Here is a 25,453-nt window from a genome sequence, read left to right as displayed (position 1 = left end):
CTTTTAGGCCTGTTGTAAGGCAGGTCCTCACCAGACAACACCGGTAACAACGTCGCCTATGGGCACCAACCCACCATCGCTGGACCAGACAGGACTGGCAAAAAGTGCTCTTTGACGAGTCCCGGTTTTATCTCACTAGGGGTGATGGTCGGATTTGAGTTTATCGTCGAAGGAATGAGCGTTACCGAGGCATGTACTCTGGAGTGTGATCGAGGTGGAGGGTCCGTCATGGTCTGGGGCGGTGTGTCACAGCATCATCGGACTGAGTTTGTTGTCATTGACTGCAATCACAACGCTGTGCATTACAGGGAAGACCTCCTCCCACATGTGGTACCCTACTTGCAGGCTCATCCTGACATGACCCTAAAAGCATGACAATGCCACCAGCCATACTGCTCATTCTGTGTGCGATTTCCTGCAAGACAGGAATGTCAGTGTTCTGCCATGGCCAGTGAAGAGCCTGGATCTCAATCTTATTGAGCACGTCTGGGACCTGTTGGATCGGAGGGTGAGGGCTAGGGCCATTCCCCCCAGGAATGTCCAGGAACTTACAGGTGCCTTGGTAGAAGAGTGGGGTATCATCTCACAGCAAGTACTGGCAAATCTGGTGCAGTCCACAGGGAGATGGGGACTGTACTTAATGCAGCTGGTGGCCACACCAGATACGGACTTACCTTTTGATTTTTGACCCTCCCCTCCCTTTGTTCAGGGAAACATTAGTCCAGTTCTGTTAGTCACGTCTGTGGAACTTGTTCAGTTTGTCTCAGTTGTTGAATCTTGTTATGTTCATATAAATATTTACACATGTTAAAGTTTGCTGAAAATAAACGCAGTTGACAGTGAGCGGACATTTCCTTTTTTGCTGAGTTTATTTAACTATTAGAATGCTTAAGGCTGCTATAATTATAAATATTATTGGTGTTGCTTTTTTGGCAAGGAAAATATTGTTTTGCTGTCGAGTAGGGCTGTGACTGTCATGGAATTTGGATGATAGTAATTGGCCAGCCAAATGACCGTTTTCCATAGTAACCTTTTTTGGGGGGGGGATGATACATTTGATGCCCATTTTCCTTGCTCCTGACTGCATGTGCTGCTATAGAAATGGCAGGAACTGTACCCATCAATATTTGTTGATTCAACTGACATTAGAAAATATACATTCCATTGCATGGGCCACATCATTTGAATGAAGATTTTACATTACCATGGAATTGATTGCATCACATTACCAGGCAGCTGTTGCAAGTGCCCTTGAGTTTACCAGTCACATTGCCAGGGTTAGAGGTAAGGCTGGACGATATGGCCCAAAATTCTATTTTTGTTCATAATTATGGGCGATTTTACGATATCTTGATTTTGTTTTCTCTAAGCTTTGTTGTAAAATGTAAAGGTCAATTACACTGCATTTCTAACAGTCAGCAATAATCTAATGAATTTAAGGCTTGAAGTTTTAGGCTAAATGTCTTCCACAACCATAATACCCACTAATGGGGCTGGGTGATATATTTTTTCCATATTTTTGACTTTCATTGTAATAATGAAAGTTCTGAGTAGGTCATGACCCTAGGGTGGCACCACATAAATGAAAGTGATTTTTCAGTGGGGCTTTCTCCACTTATACCACATGTCAAACTCATTCCAGAGGGCCGAGTGTCTGCATGGATTCGCCTCCTCCCTTGTACTTGATTGCTGAATTAAGGTCACTAATTAGTAAAGTACTCACCTGGTTATCTTAACTTGCAGACACTAGGCCCTCCTTAGAATGCGTTTGATACCCCTGATTTTATACTGTTTAACCCAATCCCCCCCCCCCCCCCCAAAAAGGAAATCTGTAAATATTTGAATTCTATTTGATGTTTCTAAAGTAAATGTACACTTTTTAAAATTGAGCACACAGCCATGCAATCTCCATAGACAAACATTGGAAGTAGACTGGCCTGTACTGAAGAGCTCAGTGCCTTTCAATGTGGCACTGTCATATGATGCTACCTTTCCAGCAAGTGAGTTTGTCCATTTCTGCCCTGCTGGAGCTTCCCCAGTGAACTGTAAGTGCTGTTATTGTGAAGTTGAGACGTCTAGGAGCAACAACGATTCAGCCGTGAAGTGGAAGGCCACACAAGCGCACAGAACAGGATCGACTGGTGCGTAGCGCTTCAATCATTTGTTCTTGGTTGCCACACTCACTACTGAGTTCCAAATATCCTCTGGACGCAAAGTACGAACAAGAACTGTTCATCTGGAGCTTCATGAAATGGGTTTCCATGGTTGAGCAGCCGCACACAAGCTTAAGATCAAGATGCGCAATGCCAAGCATTTGCTGGAGTGGCGTGAAGCTCGCCGCCATTGGACTGGAGCAGTGGAAACACGTTCTCTCTGGAGAGATGAATCACGCTCACCATCTGGCAGTCCGACGTACGAATCTGGATTTGGTGGATGCAAGAAGAACGCTACCGGCCCAAAAGCATACTGTAAAGTTTGGTGGAGGATTTAATGGTCTGGTGCTGTTTTTCATGGTTCTGGCCCCTTAATTAAAGTGGCATTTTAACGCTACAGCCTACAGGTGTCTTATACTTTTGGTCATGTGTATGACATAACGTGGTATATTATAAAAAATATATTGTGACCTGAGTCTTTGAACAAATAAACTTAGACAAATGTTCAATTGCCACCAGGTGCGGGAGGTTACCGTGGTAACTCAACTTGTCATGTTTGCATTGAGTCTGACTAATAGAAGTGTTGTCTTCTCCCTAGCAGTTGAAACTCAAACATCAAAACAACCTAGCTTGTGAACCAAACAGTCTCACTTCATCAGGCCGATGACTTTGGAGTTACATATTTATTTTTTACCCTTTTAAGTGGGGAAGTCAGTTAAGAACCAATTCTTATTTCCAATGACGGACAAACCTGGACAACGCAGGGCCAATTGTGCGCCGCCCTATGGGACTCCCAATCACGGCCGGTTGTGCTAGAGCCTGGATTGGAACCAGGTACTATAGTCATGCCTCTCGCACTGAGATGCAGTGCCTTAGACCGCTGCGCCACTGGTTTTGACCCATATTTACACCTGTTGTGATTTGAGTTTGAGATATAAATATCTATATCTCTAGACACTGGTTGGAATAAAATGTCAAATTTGCACTCATCAGACCAAAGGGACAGATTTCCACTTGTCTAATGTTTGTTGCGTGTGTTTCTTGGCCCAAGCAAGTCTCATCTTGGTGTCCTTAAGTTGTGTTTTTTTTGGAGCAGGAGCAATTTATCCATGAAGGCCTGATTTCATGCGGTCTCTGAGCAGTTGTTGATGTGTCTGTTATTGAACTCTGAAGCATTTATTTGGGCTGCAATTTGAGGCTGGTAACTCTAATGAACTTATCCTCTGTAGCAGAGGTAGCTCTTCCTTTCCTGTGGCGGTCCTCATCAGAGCCAGTTTCATCATAGTGCTTGATGGTTTTTGCGACCACTTGAGACTTTAAAAGTTCTTAATTTTCCGTGTTGACTAACCTTCATGTCATAAAGTAATGATGGACTTGTCATTTCTCTTTGCTTATTTGAGCTGTTCTTGCCATAATATGGACTTGGTCTTTCACCAAATAGGGTCATCTTCTGTATACCACCTCACGACACAACTGATTGGCTCATGTACTTTTAACAAGGCTCATCTGTTAATTGAAATGCATTCCAGGTGACTACTTTAGAATATTTTGGTTAACACTTTTTGGGGGGGTTACTACATGATTCGATGTCTTCACTATTCTCCAATGAAGAAAATATTAAAAATAAAGAAACCCTTGAATGAGTAGTGTCCAAACTGGTACTGTATGTAAATAAGGTGTTTTATTTAATTTTCAAACATTTCTAAACCTGTTTTTGCTTTGTTATTATATGTAGATTGAGGTAACTTTATTTAATACATTTTAGAATAATGCTGTAATGTGGAAAAAGTCAAGGGATCTGAATATTTTCCAAATGCACTGTACATTACCTTCAGTCAGAGGGTCCGTGTCCTGCTTCTGCAATCTGCTCCTTCATTCATCAGCAACAGAGCATTGTGGTAGATGCACGTTGGGTGTGTCATGATGAGCAGTTAGATGCTGTGCTTGACACATTTTATGAAATTGCTTATTCCAGTTACTAATAAGCACAAACCCATTATGACAATGACTAAACTGTTAAATCCCCTTTGATGATGAATTGAAAAATGGTATGGTTGAGAGAGAAGGTATGGCAAACAAGTACTGCAAATTAAGAAATGTTACTAAGCTAAATAAACTACTATGAAACAAAAATGATATGAAGAAGGATAGTAAAAGGCTTTGGAGCACCTTAAATGACATTTTGAGGGGGGAAAGCCAACTTGGCTCCATCATTCATTGAATCCAGGTGGCTCATTTATCACAAAACCCACTGATATTCTACTTTAAAGATGTTTTCGTTTGGCACGATAAGCAAACTTAGGGATGACATGCCAGCAACATACTTGGCTGTGGTGTTAGCGTTTATCTGACCAAATTATGAAAGACAATTCTACTTATGAATTGTGTGAAGTGAAAGAGGTGAAAAAATTGTCTTTCAACAATGGCAAGCCACCGGGGTCTGACAATCTTGATGGAAAATTACTGAGGATAATAGCAGACGATATTGCCACATCTTCAATCTAAGCCTACTAGAAAGTGTGTGACCTCAGACCTGGAGGGAAGCTAAAGTAATTCCACTACCCAAGAATAGTAAAGCTCCCTTGACTGTCTCATAGTTGACCAATCAGCCTGTTACAAACCCTTAGTAAACCTCTAGAAAGAATTGTGTTTGACTAGATACAATGCTATTTCATAGTAGACAAATTGACAACAGACTTTCCGCACTCATAGGGAAGGACACTCAACAAGCACGGCACTTACACAAATGACTGACTGGCTAAGAGAAATTGATGATAAAATGATTGTGGGGGTTGTCTTGTTAGACTTCAGTGCAGCTTTTGACATCGATCATAGTCTGCTGCTGAAAAAAATGTATGTGTTATGGCATTACACCACCTACACAGAGGGTGTTCTTTAATGGCAGCATCTTAAACATAATCCAGCTAGAATCAGGAATTCCCCAGGGTAACTGTTTAGGCCCTTTGTAAAAAGCAATCTTTTACTAACGACTTGACACTGCCTTGGAGTAAGGCCAGAGTGTCTATGTATGTGGATGACTCAACACTCTACACATTTAGCTAAGACAGCGACTGAAATGACTGCAACACTTACGAGCTGCAGGTAGTTTCAGAATGGGTAGCAAGCAATAAGTTGGTCCTAAATGTTTCAAAAAGCATTGTGACAAACCATTCACTTAAACCCTAAACCTCAACTACATCTCGTAATGAATGATGTGGACATTGAGCAAGTTGAGATGACTAAACTGCTTTGAGTAACCCTGGGTTGTAAACTGTCATGGTCAAAGCACATCGATACAGTAGTAGCTAAGATGGGGAGAAGTGTGTCCATAATAAAGCGCTGCTCTGCCGCCTTAACACTCAACAAGGCAGGTCCTACAGGCCATGGTTTTGTCACACCTGGACTACTGTTCAGTCGTGTGGTCAGGTGCCACGAAGAGGGACTTGGGAAAATTGCAGTTGGCTCAGAACAGGGTAGCATGGATGGCCCTTGGATGTACACAGAGCTAATATTATGCATGCATGTCATATATCTCATGGCTCAGAGTGGAAGAGAGATTTTACGTTTTCATTACTTGTTTTTGTAAGGGGTGTTGACAAGCTGAATACACCCGAGATGTTTGTTTAAACTACTAGCACACAGCTCTAACACCCACGCATACCCCACAAGACATGCCACCGGAGGTCCCTTCACAGTCCCCAAGTCCAGAACAGACTATGGGAGGCGCACAGTACTACATAGAGCCATGACTACATGGAACTCTATTCCACATCAGGTAACTGAAGTCACAACAGGTCTAACTAAATGTCATGACAATATTGACAGGTTATGACAGCAGCACAATGTGTTTTGACACTGGGTGTCAAGTCGTGTTACCAACTTTTGTTTAAAGTAAATAAGATTTACTGTATATTAAATGTATATCTTACTCTGCTCTTCAAGTGCGCACAACCCCCAACCAGGCAGTGTTGTATCTCAAGGTGGGATAGGCAATTTTATATAATTCATAGATTTTTGACTTTGTGCTTTTAATTTACCAGCTATGAAAAATGGCAGAAATACTTAAACAGCTACTGCAGCATTTATTTGACTATAAATATGATCATACTGGACTTTTTTCCACCGCCAATGTGGCTGGTGAAATGGACCTCTTACCAGCCAAAATCTACCTGCAGGTGGCGGTTGTTCATTTTGGGCCCTGAATGATCATGCAGTTTAATCAGCTTCTTGATATGCCACACCTGTCAGGTGAATGGGTAAATGTGGCAAAGGAGAATTTCTCACAGGGATGTAAACAAATTTGTGTGTAGCTTTTTGTGTGTATGGAACATTTCTGGGATCTTCCTATTTCAACTCATGAAATATGGGACCTACACCTTTTTTAATATTTTTGTTACATTTTGATTAAGCCAAGACTCTTGAGTCCACTTTTTAGTCCTGGCCTGTGCTTAATCTAGGTCCGTGCAGCTGGCCTGTAATGTTTAGGAGAGAAATGTATGGTCACAAAGGCATTTTTAAAGCTGCAAGAACGCAATTAGCTACTCAAAATGGCAATCCTGCATACTTGTTTTTATAATTTTGGGGCTGCACACGTCTGCGTACTTTTGCGACGCAACTACACAGGATTGCCATTTTGCATATCTTACTGTAGTTCCTCCTTTGCCTACTGCAAAGGGTATAACTTAGGCTTTAGCCCTAAGGCTGTACTGAAAATGTTACTGTCATTTTTATGTATCCCTGTTCTCCAGCACATCAATGCCAAGAAACAAACCATTGGGAACTCCTGCAAGGCCTGCGGCTACAGGGGCATGCTGGACACGCGACACAAGCTCTGCACGTTCATCCTCAGGAATCCACCAGGTGCGCCAGACCAGGAACAAACAGGGTTTATGCATGCTCTGGGAATGCCTGAGAAAAGCAGGGAATTGTAAAGTATGTGTTCAAATGCAGCTGGACAGAAGCCTTTTATTTATTTCAGGAAAACTGCGTAGTCAGACATGCATTCCAGCATGGACATTCTGGAAATTCCATTCATTTAATATGCTAGTGTTTTCTTGCAAAGTCAGGAAATGTCAGAATATACTGTACAGGCTTGTTCAGTCTGAGGTTCAATGTGGCTTTTGTTTAAAGAGAACCACAGACACACTATAGCCTTAATTTTAATGCACACGTGAACACAGCCATTCTTTTGTTGCTAGACACAAGCAACTTATAAAGGCATTCAGTGAGTCACGTTAAGTGGTCTATTAAGGGTGTCAATGTACAGGGTGAATTTATATGAGTCATTGTCATAGGTCAAAGATGAGCAGCAGTGAGCATTGGACTATTCTGAGGGCAGCATCTGCTCTCCCAGTGGTTTTTAACACTGCCAGAAGTCATTGAAGGCTTCCTGGGTGTATTGAATTTACTACACTAAACCCTGCTTCTCCTGCTGGGTAAATGCCTGAGAAACACAAGGAATGGAGGAAAGATGGTAATGATAGCTTCTATTCTGACTGCCGTCATCTCGCTGTCTGCAAACAGAGGACACTGGGTCTGCCAAGAAGAAGGAGAAGAAGAGCAAGAAGAAGGACAAGGAGAACGGCTCCAGTGATGGCGAAGCCGCAAACCACAATGACATAGACGCCCCCGATGCTGTGGTTAGTACAAGCACTTCGTCTCCCAGTGCCAGCCAGAGCTCGGCAAATACGTTGTTGTAAACTTCAGGTGCGTTCAATTTAGCTTGACTGGCGTGAAGGTTGCGCTTGACAGACCTTGACCTGGAGACTTGTCTTGCGAGGCCTAGTTGCCTGACCGTTGACGTTGCCGTGACTTTACTTTCATTAATCTGATGACTATTTATTTAATCCACCATGTTTAATTGTTACCCGATTTTAAATGAATCATGTCACATTTAACTCATTAGGATTTGGGGCACCACGGAATAAGTAGTTTTAAAGAGTTAAGATCTCCTGAATTAAACTCTTACGGTCTTTACCTATTACACACATTTACCTAAGGGGTGGGAGAGGGTCTGGTTATTGCCAGGCTGATCTGACCCATTGTGATCCTTACAGGACAGTCATGACAACATTATGGAACATGATTTTATTCCCATCCCTCTGCCTTTGCTCACTCTCCTTCACAGATCTGATATAACTGGATAGGTGAAAGCAATATAGCACGATCTAGGCAGAGCTGTTTATTACACTTAACCAATTGTCTCAGAGCCATGAAGGGGATTGAACGAGAGTAGATGAAACCCAACCCCAGTCTCCATTCTATCCCATTGGTCTTTTTTTCTCTGTAGCATACAGCCTCATTGGATTAGTTTCACTGTGTAACACTGATCTGTGTTATTTTCAATAGCGCTGTATAACTCGAATCTAATGGATATGCTCTAGGACCGAGACGACGATGATGAGGACTGGGCGGAGGAGACTACTGAGGAGGCCCAGCAGCGCAGGATGGAGGAGATCAGCACGCACGCTAAGAACCTGACCCTCAGCGAGGACCTGGAGAAGCCCTTGGAGGAGAGGGTCAACCTCTTCTACAACTTTGTCAAGGTCAGACTCCGGTCCCTGTCCAGGAATGACTCTATTTCTGTTTTGCCATAACACACTTGCTTATTGCTCAGTTACGTGTGAAGACTCGAGCCCTGCACAGAAACAACCCGCACCTCCCTAGTTCAGACTCGCTTCATACAGGTTCCTTTTACAAAGGTCACAGTGGTTACAATTGGCTCATTCACCCCCCCCCCCTTCCCTGTAACCATTCCCCAGGTCGTTACTGTAAATAAATCTCAGTCAACTTACCTGGTAAAATAAGGGTAAAAAAAAAGTGGTGACTTTAGGGTTGTCACCTATATTCTCTAAACTAAAGCCTATTTTGCCTGGGTCCTGTTGCCTTGCTTATTGCTCTCACGTGCATAAATTAATGAAATAATTCATAGATGTATCTAAATGGGTTTGCTAGACTCCACAAGGAAATGAACACGCACTAAACAGAGCTCAAAGGCAGTGTGGTATGTAATTACGTTGTTGCTGCCTTTTGAGCAGGTCTCTTCATTTAAAATTACACGCTGTCACTATCTATTCATTACGGCCATCGAAATGCTAGCTATTAAAATCAGATCAAATAACAGGATTAGAAATCCAATGTTTAAAAACAAAAGTCGACGAGTTTTAAAAGAAGTCCGCAAGCAAGGTCCCTGCAATTTCTCATTGAAGATCTAGGTAACTTTTCTGGCCTCTCTGCACAAAAACCTAATTTATAAGTGTACCATATTACATTTTGGATAAAAACATATATAAAACTTTTACATTACCCTGCAGTTGACCAATAAAGTGGGCTGATGGTGAAGTAGACATACTTGGTATTCCTATCACAAAATACACTGCTCAAACAAATAAATGGAACACTTAAACAACACAATGTAACTCCAAGTCAATCGCACTTCTGTGAAATCAAACTGTCCACTTAGGAAGCAACACTGATTGACAATAAATTGCACATGCTGTTGTGCAAATGGAATAGACAACAGGTGGAAATGATAGGCAATTAGCAAGACACCCCCAATAAAGGAGTGGTTCTGCAGGTGGTTACCACAGACCACTTCTCAGTTCCTACGCTTCCTGGCTGATGTTTTGGTCACTTTTGAATGCTGGCGGTGCTTTCACTCTAGTGGTAGCATGAGACGGAGTCTACAACCCACACAAGTGGCTCAGGTAGTGCAGCTCATCCAGGATGGCACATCAATGCGAGCTGTGGCAAGAAGGTTTGCTGTGTCTGTCAGTGTAGTGTCCAGAGCATGGAGGCGCTACCAGGAGACAGACCAGTACATCAGGAGATGTGGAGGAGGCCGTAGGAGGGCAACAACCCAGCAGCAGGAACGCTACCTCCACCTTTGTGCAAGGAGGAGTACTGCCAGAGCCCTACAAAATGACCTCCAGCAGGCCACAAATGTGCATGTGTCTGCTCAAACGTGCTTACAGCCCAACACCGTGCAGGACGTTTGGCATTTGCCAGAGAACACCAAGATTGGCAAATTCGCTACTGGCACCCTGTGCTCTTCACAGATGAAAGCAGGTTCACACTGAGCACATGTGACAGACGTGACAGAGGCTGGAGTCGCCGTGGAGAACGTTCTGTCAGTCATGGTGTGGGGTGGCATTTCTTTGGGGGGCCGCACAGCCCTCCATGTGCTCGCCAGAGGTAGCCTGACTGCCATTAGGTACCGAGATGAGATCCTCAGACCCCTTGTGAGACCATATTCTGGTGCGGTTGGCCCTGGGTTCCTCCTAATGCAAGACAATGCTAGACCTCATGTGGCTGGAGTGTGTCAGCAGTTCCTGCAAGAGGAAGGCATTGATGCTATGAATTGGCCCGCCCGTTCCCCAGACCTGAATCCAATTGAGCACATCTGGGACATCATGTCTCGCTCCATCCACCAAGTCACGTTGCACCACAGACTGTCCTGGAGTTGTTGGATGCTTTAGTCCAGGTCTGGGAGGAGATCCCTCAGGAGACCATCCGCCACCTCATCAGGAGCATGCCCAGGCATTGTAGGGAGGTCATACAGGCACGTGGAGGCCACACACACTACTGAGCCTCATTTTGACTTGTTTTAACTTCTTGCGTCGAGCCATCCCGGATCCGGGATTGTGAATACAGCCTCAAGCTCATTACCATAACGCAACGTTAACTATTCATGAAAATCGCAAATGAAATGAAATAAATATGCTAGCTCTCAAGCTTAGCCTTTTGTTAACAACACTGTCATCTCAGATTTTCAAAAATATGCTTCTCAACCATAGCAAAACAAGCATTTGTGTAACAGTATTGATAGCTAGCGTTAGCATTTAGCGTTAGCATTCAGCAGGCAACATTTTCACAAAAACCAGAAAACCATTCAAATAAAATCATTTACCTTTGAAGAACTTCGGATGTTTTCAATGAGGAGACTCTCAGTTAGATAGCAAATGTTCAGTTTTTCCTGAAAGATTATTTGTGCAGGAGAAATCGGTCCGTTTTCTGCGTCATGTTTGACTACCAAAAAACCCCGAAAATTCAGTCATTACAACGCAAACTTTTTTCCAAATTAACTCCATAATATCGACAGAAACATGGCAAACGTTGTTTAGAATCAATCCTCAAGGTGTTTTTCACATATCTATTCGATAAGTCACTCGTGGCAGTTTGGTTTCTCCTCTGTTCAAAATGGAAAAATGCACGCACCTGGAGATTACGCAATAGTTTCGACGGAGGACACCGAGCGGACACCTGGTAAGTGTAGTCTCTTATGGTCAATTTTCCAATGATATGCCTACAAATACGTCACAATGCTGCAAACACCTTGGGGAAACGACAGAAAGTGTAGGCTCATTCCTTGCGCATTCACAGCCATATAAGGAGACATTGGAACACAGCGCCTCAAATCTGGCTCACTTCCTGTATGAAATTTCATCTTGGTTTCGCCTGTAGCATTGGTTCTGTGGCACTCACAGACAATATCTTTGCAGTTTTGGAAACGTCAGAGTGTTTTCTTTCCAAAGCTGTCAATTATATGCATAGTCGAGCATCTTTTTGTGACAAAATATTGCGCTTAAAACGGGCCCGTTTTTTTATCCAATAATGAAATGGCGCCCCCATAGGTTGAAGAGGTTAAGGACATTACATCAAAGTTGGATCAGCCTGTAGTGTGGTTTTCCACTTTAATTTTGAGTGACTCCAAATCCAGACCTCCATGGGTTGATACATTTCCATTGATAATTTTTGTGATTTTGTTGTCAGCACATTCAACTATGTAAAGAAAAAAGTATTTAATAAGAATATTTCATTCATTCAGATCTAGGATATGTTATTTTAGTGTTCCCTTTATTTTTTTGAGCAGTGTATATAGATGAGCTCTCCACAATGAGTTTCAATAGAATACTAGTGAAAATGGACTAGATCCTGCAAACATGGAGAGATTAATACCTGTCTCTTGATGGAAAAATGTATCTGATTTAACTGTCATCAGTTTACTCATAATGGGTCTGCGGTCAAATGGCCACCCCTCATCACTGTGAAACGCTCCCTAAAACACTTCAGCGAGCAGGCCTTTCTTATCGTCCTGGCCCCGGGTATCCTGGAAGGATATTGACATCATCCCGTCAGTAGAGGATGCCTGGTTATTCTTTAAAAGTGCCTTCCTCACCATCTTAAATAAGCATGCCCCATTCAATTTTTTTTTAACCAGGAACAGATATAGCCCTTGGTTCACTCCAGGCCTGTCTGCCCTTGACCAGCACAAAAACATTCTGTGGCGTTCTGCATTCGCATCGAACAACCCCCGTGATATGCATCTTTTTAGGGAAGTTGGGAACAAATATACACAGGCAGTTAGGAAAGCTTTTTCAAACAGAAATTTGCATCCTCTAGCACAAATTCAAAATTCTGGGACACTAAATTCCATGGAGAATAAGGGCACCTCCTCCCAGCTGCCCACTGCACTGAGGCTAGGAAACATTGTTACCACCGATATATCCACTATATTTGAGAATTTCAATAAGCATTTTTCTACGGCTGGCCATGCTTTCCATCTGGTTACCCCTACCCCGATCAACAGCCCTGCACCCCCCTACAGCAACTCGCCCAAACCTCCCCCACTTCTCCTCCACCCAAATCCAGATAGCCGATGTTCTGAAAGAGCTACACAATCTGGACCCCTACAAATCAGCCGGGCTAGACAATCTGGACCTTCTCTTTCTAAAATTATCTGCTTGAAATTGTTGCAACCCTTATTACTAGCCTGTATCTTTCGTATCGTCTGAGATTCCCATAGATTGGAAAGCTTCCACGGTCATCCCCCCTCTTCAAAGGGGGAGACAGTCTAGATCCAAGCTGTTACAGACCTATATCTATTCTACCCTGCCTTTCTAAAGTCTTCAAAAGCCAAGTTAACCTCTCTGGGATATGTGGGACGGTAGCGTCCCAACTGGCCAACATCCAGTGACAATGCAGAGTGCCAAATTCAAACAACAGAAATCTCATAATTACAATTCCTCAAACATACACAATTTTAAAGATAAACTTGTTAATCCAACCACAGTGTCCGATTTCAAAAGGCTTTACGACGAAAGCATATCATGCGATTGTTAGGTCAGCGCCTAGTCACAAAAAAACCACAGCCATTTTCCAGCCAAAGAGAAGGGTCACAAAAAGCAGAAATGGAGATAAAATGAATCACGTACCTTTGATCTTCATCAGCTGGCACTCATAGGACTTCATGTTACACAATACATGTATGTTTTGTTTGATAAAGTTCATATTTATATCCAAAAATCTCAGTTTACATTGGCGTGTTATGTTCAGTAATGTTTTGCCTCCAAAACATCCAGTGATTTTGCAGAGACACATCAATTTACAGAAATACTCATCATAAACATTGATGAAAATACAAGTGTTTTACATAGTTTTAAAGAAACATCTCCTTTATGCAACCGCTGTGTCAGATTTCAAAAAAGCTTTACGATGAAAGCACACCGTGCAATAATCTTGAGTACAGCGCTCAGCCACCAAAACAAGCCATACAGATACCCGCCATGTTGTGGAGTCAACAAAAGGCTGCAATAGCATTATAAATATTCACCTACCGTTGATCTTCATCGGAATGCACTCCCAGGAATCCCAGTTCCACAATAAATGTTAGTTTTGTTCGATAAAGTCCATTTATGTCCAAATACCTCCTTTTTGTTCGCGTTTAGGCCTGTAATCCAAATGCACAAGGCGCAGGCACTTAGTCCAAACGAAAAGTCAAAGTTCCATTACAGTTCGTAGAAACATGTCAAACAATGTATATAATCAATCTTTAAGATGTTTTATCATAAATCTTCAATAATCCAACCAGACAATTCCTTTGTCATTAAAAATGAAAGGGAACGGATCTTGTGCTCAAGGCCACTCGAGTGACTAAACTAAAGGCTTTCTGCCAGACCCCTGGTTGAAACAGCTCTTATTTGCTCCCCCTTCACAATAGAAGCCTGAAACAACATTCTAAAAACTGTTGACATCTAGAAGCCTTAGGAAGTGCGATCTGACCCCATTTACACTGTATATTGAATAGGTAATCACTTGAAAAGCTACAAACCTCAGATTTCCCACTTCCTGGTTGGATTTTTCTCAGGTTTTTGCCTGCCATATGAGTTCTGTTATACTCAGACATTATTTTAACAGTTTTGGAAACTTTAGAGTTTTCTATCCAAATCTACTAATTATATGCATATTCTAGCTTCTGGGTCTGAGTAACAGGCAGTTTACTTTGGGCACACTTTTCATCCGGACGTGAAAATACTGCCCCCTTGCATAAGAGGTTAATGAGCAGGGTGTGCTTGAAAGGATGCACATAACTCTGCAATGTTGGGTTGTATTGGAGAGTCCCGTATCCGGGAGCGTAATCATAGCCTCAAGCTCATTACCATAACGCAACGTTTCCTATTCATGAAAATCGCAAATGAAATGAAATAAATATATTCAAACACAAGCTTAGCCTTTTGTTAACAACACTGTCATCTCAGATTTTCAAAATATGCTTTTCAACCAAAGCTACACAAGCATTTGTGTAAGAGTATTGATAGCCTAGCATAGCATTAAGCCTAGCATTCAGCAGGCAACATTTTCACAAAAACAAGAAAAGCATTCAAATAAAATCATTTACCTTTGAAAGAACTTCGGATGTTTTCAATGAGGAGACTCTGTTAGATAGCAAATGTTCATTTTTCCCAAAAATATTATTTGTGTAGACGAACAAAACGGAGCTATTTCATCACGTTTGGCTAAGAAAAAGACTGGAAAATGCAGTCACTTACAACGCCAAACTTTTTTCCAAATTAGCTCCATAATATTGACAGAAACATGGCAAACGTTGTTTAGAATCAATCCTCAAGGTGTTTTTCACATATCTATTCGATAATCTATCAGTGGTGGCAGTTGGCTTCTCATCAGAAGCAAACGGAAAAATACTGCAGCTGGAGATTACGCAATAATTGCGACGAAGGACACCAAGCGACCACCTGGTAGATGTACTCTCTTATGGTCAATCTTCCAATGATATGCCTACAAATACGTCACAATGCTGTCGACACCTTGGGGAAGCGACAGAAAGCCTAAGCTCATTTGTGGCCCATTCACAGCCATATAAGTAGTCATTGGCATGAGGCGGTTTCAAAATATGCGGCACTTCCTGATTGGATTTTTATCTGGGTTTTTTCTGTAACATCAGTTCTGTGGCACTCACAGACAATATCTTTGCAGTTTTGGAAACGTCAGAGTGTTTTCTTTCCAAAGCTGTCAATTATATGCATAGTCGAGCATCTTTTCGTGACAAAATATCTTTGTTTAAAACGGGAAAGTTTTTCATCCCAAAAATTTAAATAGCGTCCCCTATATCCAAGAAGTTAAATCATTTCCCATACACACTCTGTGCCTGTATTTAGTTCATGCTAGTGAGGGCCAGAATCCACTCACATAGGTACGTGGTTGCAAACGGCATCAGTGTCTTAACAGCACAATTTGCCAAGGCAAGAAACTCTGAGCGCAGCCCAATCCAGAAATCTGGCAATGGCTCCTGATTTTTAAATTAACCGCTTGTTGCATTAACCAGAACCGCTTGTTGCAATTTCGATGAGGCTCTCTTGTTCAGCTATCGGTAAGTGAACTGGAGGCAGCACATGAAAGGGATAACAAATCCAGTTGTTTGTCCGTTTTGGGAAAGTACCTGCGTAATTGCGCACCCAGCTCACTCTGGTGCTTCGCTATATCACTTTTGACATTGTCCGTAAGCTCGAGTTCATTTGCACACAAATCATATAATGATGGAAAGACTTGTGTTGTCCTTGTTAATGCAGACAGAAAATAACTTCTTAATCATAGCCTCAATTTTGTCCCACACATTGAATATAGTTGCGCAGAGTCCCTGTAATCTTAGATTCAGGTCATTCAGGTGAGAAAAAACATCACCCAGATAGGCTAGTCGTGTGAGAAACTCGTCATCATGCAAGCGGTCAGACAAGTGAAAATTACGGTCAGTAAAAAAAATGGGTTAATACCTTTCCCCTTGATAACCAGCGCACTTCTGTATGTTGTGAAAGCGTTTCATGATCGCTGCTCATATCATAATGCAGAAAATACACTGGAGATCATGGGCCTTGCTTTAACAAAGTTAACCATGTTCGCTGTAGTGTCAAACATCTTTCAAGCTGTCAGGCATTCCCTTTGCAGCAAGAGCCTCTCAATGGATGCTGCAGTGTACCCAAGTGGCCTCGGGAGCAACTGCTTGCACGCACGTTACCAGTCCACTGTCTCCCTGTCATGGCTTTTGCTCCATCAGTACATATACCGACACATCTTGACCACCAAGTCCATTTGATGTCACAAAGCTGTCCAGTACTTAAAAAAATTATCTCTCACGTTGTCCTGGTTTGCAGAAAAGGATGTCTTCCTTAATTGACCCCCCATAAATGTAACGGACATATACCAGGAGCTGTGCCAGGCCCGCCTTGTCTAACTCATCCAGCTGTAACACATATAATTCACTGGCTTGTATGCAAAGCAGTAATTTGTTTAAAAAAATCTCCTGCCATATCACTGATGTGTTGTTTAACAGTGTTGTTTGATGAAGGCATTGTTTGTATAGTTTTTTGGGCCTTTTCCCACAACATTGTCTCAGCCATATCCGCTGCAGGAGGATGAATGAAGTCCTCCACAATAGTATGGGGCTTGCCTGTCCTAGCCACTCAGTAGCTCACCATAAGACTCTTCTAGCCCCTTCTTATTAATGGTATTTGTTGCTTTTATACATGTCGTACTACTCGAACAATGTCTTTACTTTCGCTCAAACTCCTGTGGCTTATTTTTCCTAATTGTCCTGTTTCTAAATGTCTGCACAAGAGTGTAATGGTTAATGTGATTGGATGTTAATTATTTTACTAGGCTACCTGTATTTGACATTGTGTTATTTCGCTGAACACTAGATGGTTTTATTTTTGGCAGTGAAACGGGGCATTACCCCAAAAATGGAGGTAACAGGTGGCAGTGGGAGGAGGTAGGGAACTGGTCTGTCTTCCCAATATAAAGGATCACAACTTGCGGAGGAACAAAAATGGCATAAATAGGAAAGTATACCAGTTTGTAATTTGAGGACCAGGATGTTGACAGCAGTGCCATACAGATTGCAAAAATAGCTGGAGAGATTTTTTAATGTACCAACTCCATGGCACAATTCCATTCCAGGGTGTTATGAATTGATACATAAAATTATGTGAGATTCAAGACTTTGTGGGGAGGGGGGTTCACAGGTTGGTTGAGAGCAGCTCTTGGGGGAACTGTGTGGGGAGGTCGCTGGTTCAGGGCCCGATTTGAGTTAGCCGGAGATATGTTGATGTGCCCTTGGGCGGAGTGCTTGACCCTGGTTGCTCTGGATGAGTGTGTCTGCTAGATGACTGAATGTAAAAACAATATTTATTTTTTTAGTCTAAAAAAGTATATAGTACAGTACCAGTCAAAGGTTTGGACACCAGCTTTGCACACACTCGGTACTCTCTCAATCAGCTTCACCTGGAATGCTTGAAGAAGTTCCCATATGCTGAGCACTTATTGGTTGCTTTTCCTTCCCTTTGCGGTCCAACTCATCCCAAACCATCTCAATTGGGTTGAGGTAGGGTGATTGTGGAGGCCAGGTCATCTGATGCAGCGCTCTCCTTGGTCAAATAGCCCTTACACAGCCTGGAGGTGTGTTGGGTCAGTGTCCTGTTGAAAAATAAATGATAGTCCCACTAAGCCCAACCAGACGGGATGGCTACTTTTGAAGAATGTCAAATATAACGTCTATTTTGAAAACACTGTTTTTGGTTACTACATGATTCCATATGTGTTATTTCATAGTTGTGATGTCTTCACTATTATTCTACAATGTAGAAAATAGTAAAAATATAGAAAAATCCTGGAATGAGTAGGTAAGTCCTAACTTGACTGTTACTGTGTATATATCAGTTGTATAAGGATCAATAACGAAAATTAGTGAGTGGAAAGCTGCCTCAAGATGTCCTCATAACTGTTTGTGAGATGTCTCTGAGTGGCTCACTCTGTCCCTCCACAGCATAAGAAGGAGGACGATGCCGTCGACTCCTCGGACAAAGAGATCCTGGCGGAGGCGGAGCGTCTGGACGTGAAGGACACGGCCCCGCTGATCCTGACTGAGCTGCTGATGGATGAGAACATACGCGACCAGATCAAGAAGTACAAACGTCACTTCCTCAGAGTGAGTCTCCGACTAGCATGCTGGTAGATACTTAGTCGTTGCGCTAATGCTAAACTAAAAGTGTTTATTTTCAGCATACGTAACGTGTAAATATATGTATGAACATAAGATTCATCAACTGAGACATGAACTGAACACGTTCCACAGACATGACTAACAGAAATGGAATAATGTGTCCCTGAACAGGGGGGACAAAATCAAAAGTAAGTCAGTATCTGGTGTGGAGATCAGCCGCATTAAGCACTGCAGTGCGTCGTCTCCTCATGGACTGCACCAGATTTGCCAGTTCTTGCTGTGAGATGTTACCCTACTCTTCCACCAAGACACCTGCAAGTCCTTGGACATTTCTGTGGGGAATGGCCCTAGCCCTCACCCTCTGATCCGACAGGTCCCAGACATTTCTGTGGGGAATGGCCCTCGCCCTCTGATCCGACAGGTCCCAGACATTTCTGTGGGGAATGGCCCTAGCCCTCGCCCTCTGATCCAACAGGTCCCAGACATTTCTAGGGGGGAATGGCCCTAGCCCGCACTCTCCGATCCAACAGGTCCCAGACGTGCTCAATGGGATTGAGATCCGGGCTCTTCGCTGGTCATGGCAGAACACTGACATTCCTGTCTTGCAGGAAATCACGCACAGAACGAGCAGTATGGCTGGTGGCATTGTCATGCTGGAGGGTCATGTCAGGATGAGCCTGCAGGAAGGGGACCACATAAGGGAGGAGGATGCCTACCCTGTAACGCACAGAGTTGAGATTGCCTGCAATGACAACAAGCTCAGTCCGATGATGCTGTGGCACACCGCCCCAGACCGTGACGGACCCCCCACCTCTAAATTGATCCCGCTCCAGAGTACAGGCCTCAGTGTAACGCTCATTCCTTCGACGATAAACGTGAATCCGACCATTACCCCTGGTGAGACAAAACCGCGACTCGTCAGTGAAGAGCACTTTTTGCCAGTCCTGTCTGGTCCAGTGACGGTGGGTTTGTGCCCATAGGCGACGTTGTTGCCGGTGTTGTCTGGTGAGGACCTGCCTTACAACAGGCCTAAAAGCCCTCAGTCCAGCCTCTCTCAGCCTATTGCGGACAGTCTGAGCACTGGAGGGATGGTGCGTTCCTGGTGTAACTCGGGCAGTTGTTGTTGCCATCCTTTACCTGTCCCGCAGGTGTGATGTTCGGATGTACCGATCCTGTGCAGGTGTTGTCTGAAACTGCGAGGACGATCAGCTGTCCTGTCTCACTGTAGCTCTGTCTTAGGCGTCTCACAGTACAGACATTGCAATTTACTACCCTTGCCACATCTGCAGTCCTCATGCCTCCTTGCAGCATGCCCAAGGCACGTTCACGCAGATGAGCAGGGACCCTCGGCATCTTTCTTTTGGTGTTTTTCAGTCAGTAGACAGGCCCCTTTAGTGTCCTAAGGTTTTCATAACTGTGAACTTAATTGCATACCGTCTGTAAACTGTTAGTGTCTTAACGACCGTTCCACAGGTGCATGTTCATTAATTGTTTATGGTTCATTGAACAAGCATGGGAAACAGTGTTTAAACCCTTTTCAATGAAGATCTGTGAAGGCTTTTGTATTTTTGCGAATTATCTTTGAAAGACACGGTCCTGAAAAAGGGCTGTTTCTTTTTTTGCTAAGTTTATTTGGTATTTGCGCTCTAAACTTCCTCGATGTTCCTTCATAGTGGACACGGACATTAAAATGGTATCCAAAAGTTTGTCTGACTCTGTAGATTAAGTGCTGCTCAAATCGTTAGGTATACCTCTTTAATTACCATGGAAATTATGCTTTTCCTCCCATGCCTGTAGCATGGAACACAGGATATTTAATATGCACATTTGATCTCGCATGCACACAACACTAGAGTTGAGGGAGGTTACTGAACTTGAAGCAGAATTATCCTTTGATAGTTCATGAATAGTGTGACAGGTACTTTTAATACAATAGGTAACGCATTCAAAACAAAGATGACCGTTTGAAATATTTTGCGGGACTAAAATATTTTAATCCTGAAGTTGTTTGTCCGCCTGCTGCGTGAAAAATGCAGACCGCTCCACAAGCTCTGTCGGAGCTGCAGGTCTTGCAGCGCTCGAGTGTGAGGGTCAGAGCTGCTACTCTAGTTGTTAGGGAAAGGGGGGGAAACCTAGTCAGTTGTACAACTGATTGCATTCAACTGAAATGTCTTCCTCACCTGTTAATATAATAAATATATGCTATATGGCAGATGCTTTTATCCAAATCGACTGACAGTCAGGTGTGCATTGAAAAAAATAAAAATGTTTACGTATGGGTGGTACTGGGAATCGAACCCACAATCTTGTCATTGCAAGAGCTCTTCCAACTGAGCTTACAAGGACCTCTGTTAACGCAAACTGGGCATTAGGTCAGTGCTGTCACACTACTTGTGTGCCATTTGGTCTGAAATTTGCATTAGGTCAGTGCCGTCACATCAGTTGTTGGGCATGAGGTCTGTGCCCTGATGCCATTTGATGGACTTCAGCATTATGGTTTCTATAGTTGGTGTTTGCGAACTGTGGGTTCCATAACGCATAAGACATGAAGCAGTGTCACAACACTTGTTGACGGAGATATGCTTAGTAATCTTAACACTAGCAATGTGTACGGACATACAGTGGGGAGACCAAGTATTTGATACACTGCCGATTTTGCAGGTTTTCCTACTTACAAAGCATGTAGAGGTCTAATTTTTATCATAGGTACACTTCAACTGTGAGAGACGGAATCTAAAACAAAAATCCAGAAAATCATATTGTATGATTTTTAAGTAATTAATTTGCATTTTATTGCATGACATAAGTATTTGATACATCAGAAAAGCAGAACTTAATATTTGGTACACAAACCTTTTGTTTGCAATTACAGAGATCATACGTTTCCTGTAGTTCTTGACCAGGTTTGCACACACTGCAGCAGGGATTTTGGCCCACTCCTCCATACAGACCTTCTCCAGATCCTTCAGGTTTCGAGGCTGTCGCTGGGAAATACGGACTTTCAGCTCCCTCCAAAGAATTTCTATTGGGTTCAGGTCTGGAGACTGGCTAGGCCACTCCAGGACCTTGAGGTGCTTCTTACGGAGCCACTCCTTAGTTGCCCTGGCTGTGTTTCGGGCCGTTGTCATGCTGGAAGACCCAGCCACGACCCATCTTCAATGGTCTTAATGAGGGAAGGAGGTTGTTGGCCAAGAACTCACGATACATGGCCCCATCCATCCTCCCCTCAATACGGTGCAGTCGCCCTGTCCCCTATACTTGTTCTCCCCACTGTAACCTCAACAAAATTGATTGTGGCAATAGAAATGGCTATAATCCTGTTGGGTTTTGCTCAAACTCCATCTGCACCGTCAATTTAAAACATTTCTCTGGTGTCCAGTTTACCCACAACAACAAGAAGGCCCAGAAGTACCTGCTGGGTGGCTTTGAGTGTCTGGTGAAGCTGCACCAGTCCCAACTTTTGCCCCGCGTGCCCCTTGTCCTCAAAGACCTGTACGACGCCGACCTCCTGGAGGAGGACGTCATCCTGGCCTGGGCTGAGAAGGTAAAGGGGGTGACTGTCAACAGGGATGGTGGGATATTTTTTTCTTCTTTTCAACTCTGTATTTCCCCAGGTCAGTGTCATGAAGGTCACTTATTTTGCAAGAGACCCGTCCAAGATATTTTACATATTAAGAGGAGACTGTAACCTACACTAGAACCTGTGAAATCATGTCTTGTCAGGTGTCCAAGAAATACGTGTCCAAGGAGCTGGCCAAAGAGATCCACGCCAAGGCAGCGCCGTTCGTCAAGTGGCTGAAGGAAGCGGAAGAGGAGAGCGAGGGCAGCGGGGCGGACGAGGAGGAAGATGAAGATAATGTGGAGGTAATGACTTATCACTGCCTCTGATTTTACCTATAGACATTCATTCCCGTCAGGTGCATATAGACACAGGTTTGGTATTATGGCACTGACATGAAAATGGCCACTGTCGCAAGGTTTCCTCTTACCATGGACCTATTCAGATCCCGTGCCTTCAGAAACTATTCACACCCCTTGACATATCTATTGTTACAGCCTGAATTTAAAATGGATTACATTTAGATTTTGTCACTGGCCTACTCACAATACCCCATAATGTCAAAATGGAATACTGTTTTAAATTTTTACAAATGTAATAAAAAAGGAAAAGCTTGAATGTCTTTCATCAATAAGTATTCAACCCCTTTATGGCAATCCTGAATAAGTTCAGAAGCAAAAGTGTGCTGAACAAGTCACAAGTTGCATGGACTTGCAATAATGGTGTTTAAAACTTCTTATGGTATAGGGGACGGTTGTGTCCCACTTGGGCAATTTTTTAAAAAATTATATAAAAATCCAACTTTGATTAAATCACACATGTAAGATACTCAATTAAAGCTACACTCGTTGTGAATCCAGCCAACATGTCAGATTTTTAAAAGGCTTTTCGGCGAAAGCATAAGAAGCTATTATCTGATGATAGCACAATAGTAAACAAAGAGGGTAGCATATTTCAACCCTGCAGGCGCTACACAAAACGCATAAATAAAATATAAAACATGCATTCCCTTTGACGAGCTTCTTTTGTTGGCACTCCAATATGTCCCATAAACATCACAATTGATCCTTTTGTTCGATTAATTCCGTCCATATATATCCAAATGTCCATTTATTTGACGCGTTTGTTCCAGAAAAAAACAGCTTCCAAAATGCGCAATGTCACTACAAAATATTACAAAAGCTGCCTATAAACTTTGCCAAAATATTTCAAACTACTTTTGTAATACAACTAGGTATTTTTAAACGTTAATAATTGATCAAATTGTAGACGGGTCTATTTGTGTTCAATACAGGAAGACGACAAACCATGCTACTTTTCACGTCTTGTGCACTCTCAACAGTGTTACCCAGTTCCTAGATGGCCTACTTGTTCATTGCACAAATGAATAACCTCAACCAAATTCCAAAGGCTGATGACATCCAGTGGAAGCGGTAGGAACTAAAACAAGTTCCTAAGAAATATTGTTTGCCAACGAGAACTCCCCCAACAGACAGAGACCTAAAAGAAAAAAAAATTCTGAACGGTTAGTCCTCGGGGTTTTGCCTGCTACATAAGTTCTGTTATACTCACAGAAATTATTCAAACAGTTTTAGAAACTTCAGTGTTTTCTATCCAAATCTACTAATAATATGCATATCTTATATTCTTGGCATGAGTAGCAGGAAGTTGAAATTGGGCACGCTATTTATCCCAAAGTGAAAATGCTGCCCCCTATCCCAAAGTTTAACATGATTTTTGAATGACTACCACATCTCTGTACCCCACACAATTATAAGGTCCTTCAGTCGAGCAGTGAATTTCTAACACCGATTCAACCACAGACCAGGGAGGTTTTCCAATGTCTCACAAAGGAGGGCACCTATTGGTAGATGGGTGAATATATATATTTTTTAAAGCAGACATTGAATATCCCTTTGAGCATGGTGAAGTTAATTACACTTTGGATGGTGTATCAATACACCCAGTTACTACAAAGATACAGGCGTCCTTCCTAACTCAGTTGTTGAAGAGGAAGGAAACCGCTCAGGGATTTCAAAATGAGGTCAATGGTGACTTAAAAACAGATACAGAGTTTAATGGCTGTGATGGGAGAACTGAGGCTGGATCAACATTGTACATTGTAGTTATTCCACAATACTAACCTAATTGACAGTGAAAAGGTTGCCTGTACACATTCTTTTTTTAAAGCAAACATTCATTCTGTTGTCGGCAAAGCAATAAACATTTTGAGCTGAATACGGTGTTAAGTTTGAGTCAAATCCAATACAACACTACTGAGTACCACTCCATATTTTCAAGCATAGTGGTGACTGTGTCATGTTATGGAAATGGGAAATCCTAGAGGAAAACCTGGTTCAGTCTGCTTTACACCAGACACTGGGAGATGAATTCACCTTTCAGCAGGACAATAACCTAAAACACAAGACCAAATCTACACTGGAGTTGGTTACCAAGAAGACCGTGAATGTTCCTGAGTGGCTGAGTTAAAGGTTTGACTTAAATCTATGGGAAGACTTGAAAAGGGCTGTCTTGCAGTGATCAACAACCAATTTGACCGACCTTGAAGAATTCTGAAAAAATGTATGGTGAAATGTTGCACAATCCAGGTGTGGAAAGCTCTGAGACTTACCCAGAAAAACTCACAGCTGTAATCACTGCCAAACGTGCTTCAACAAAGTATTGACTCGAGTGTACAGAATACTTATGCATCCTACTGATGTGCCTGGTGAAAAACAAGTGGCACCGCAGTGTCTTTAATTTCACCCAATTAACATCCCCCCCCTCTTCTTTCCTCCCAGGTGGTCTACTCAGCCTCTGTCCGCGAGCTGAAAGTGGAGACTGTGAAACCAGAGAAGCCTGCAGAGGAAGAGGACGACTTTGACATCGACGCCATCTAAAAGCAAAACTTAACAAGCCTCCACCGACATGTTTTGCAAGCGATTATGATGAAAATAATAACAGCATGCCTTTGGTCCTGGTCGACCCTCACCCCACCTGCTGCTTTGGCTACCATCCAGCTTTGCGAGATGAATCTATTTACTTTGCGCTAGATGAAGTGATGAGATGTTGTGTTTGTATATGGATGAAGAGTTGTTATTTTTTGGTTGATACTAGAGACTAAATACAAATGCTGCATTTGTTTTCTCCCTGAAATATTTTCCTCTCCAATCATTAAATAATGTTTGCCTTATTTAATTGTGTTGTTTCTATAGGAAAACAGTTTCAGGTGTTTTCATGGTTAATAATGTTTCCAAAAACTCCCAAGGCAGATCCGATACCAGCATACTGAATACAGGGACGAAACGGAAGCTGACAATGAATTGGACTGGTGTGGTTTACTCTTCAATGCCTGTAGGTATTACACCAATATGATTGTTTTTCATAGTGGAGTAAAATGGATACTATTTTCGCCTACAAATGGTAATGTTATGATCTCTACTAAAGTTG

General features: G+C 42.6%; 1 protein-coding gene across 5 annotated transcripts in view; it reads left to right on the top strand.

Moving 5' to 3' along the window:
* LOC115139575 (eukaryotic translation initiation factor 5-like) overlaps positions 1–25,196 on the top strand; it is a 30,354-nt gene extending 5,158 nt beyond the window's left edge. For all 5 annotated transcript variants that reach the window (XM_029677118.2, XM_029677116.2, XM_029677114.2 and 2 more), the window contains exons 6-12: positions 6,902–7,013; positions 7,677–7,792; positions 8,537–8,698; positions 18,268–18,429; positions 21,824–21,988; positions 22,168–22,308; positions 24,805–25,196. In XM_029677118.2, coding sequence (XP_029532978.1) covers positions 6,902–7,013; positions 7,677–7,792; positions 8,537–8,698; positions 18,268–18,429; positions 21,824–21,988; positions 22,168–22,308; positions 24,805–24,903 — 957 coding nt within the window. In that variant the 3' untranslated portion in view covers positions 24,904–25,196. The remainder of the gene's footprint in view (positions 1–6,901; positions 7,014–7,676; positions 7,793–8,536; positions 8,699–18,267; positions 18,430–21,823; positions 21,989–22,167; positions 22,309–24,804) is intronic.
* The last annotated feature ends 257 nt before the right edge of the window (positions 25,197–25,453 follow it).

This window comes from Oncorhynchus nerka, linkage group LG13, assembly GCF_034236695.1.
Source record: "Oncorhynchus nerka isolate Pitt River linkage group LG13, Oner_Uvic_2.0, whole genome shotgun sequence".
NCBI classification, from domain to species: domain Eukaryota; kingdom Metazoa; phylum Chordata; class Actinopteri; order Salmoniformes; family Salmonidae; genus Oncorhynchus; species Oncorhynchus nerka.
Note: the sequence above shows the minus strand (reverse complement) of the source record. Positions and strands in the feature narration are given on the sequence as shown.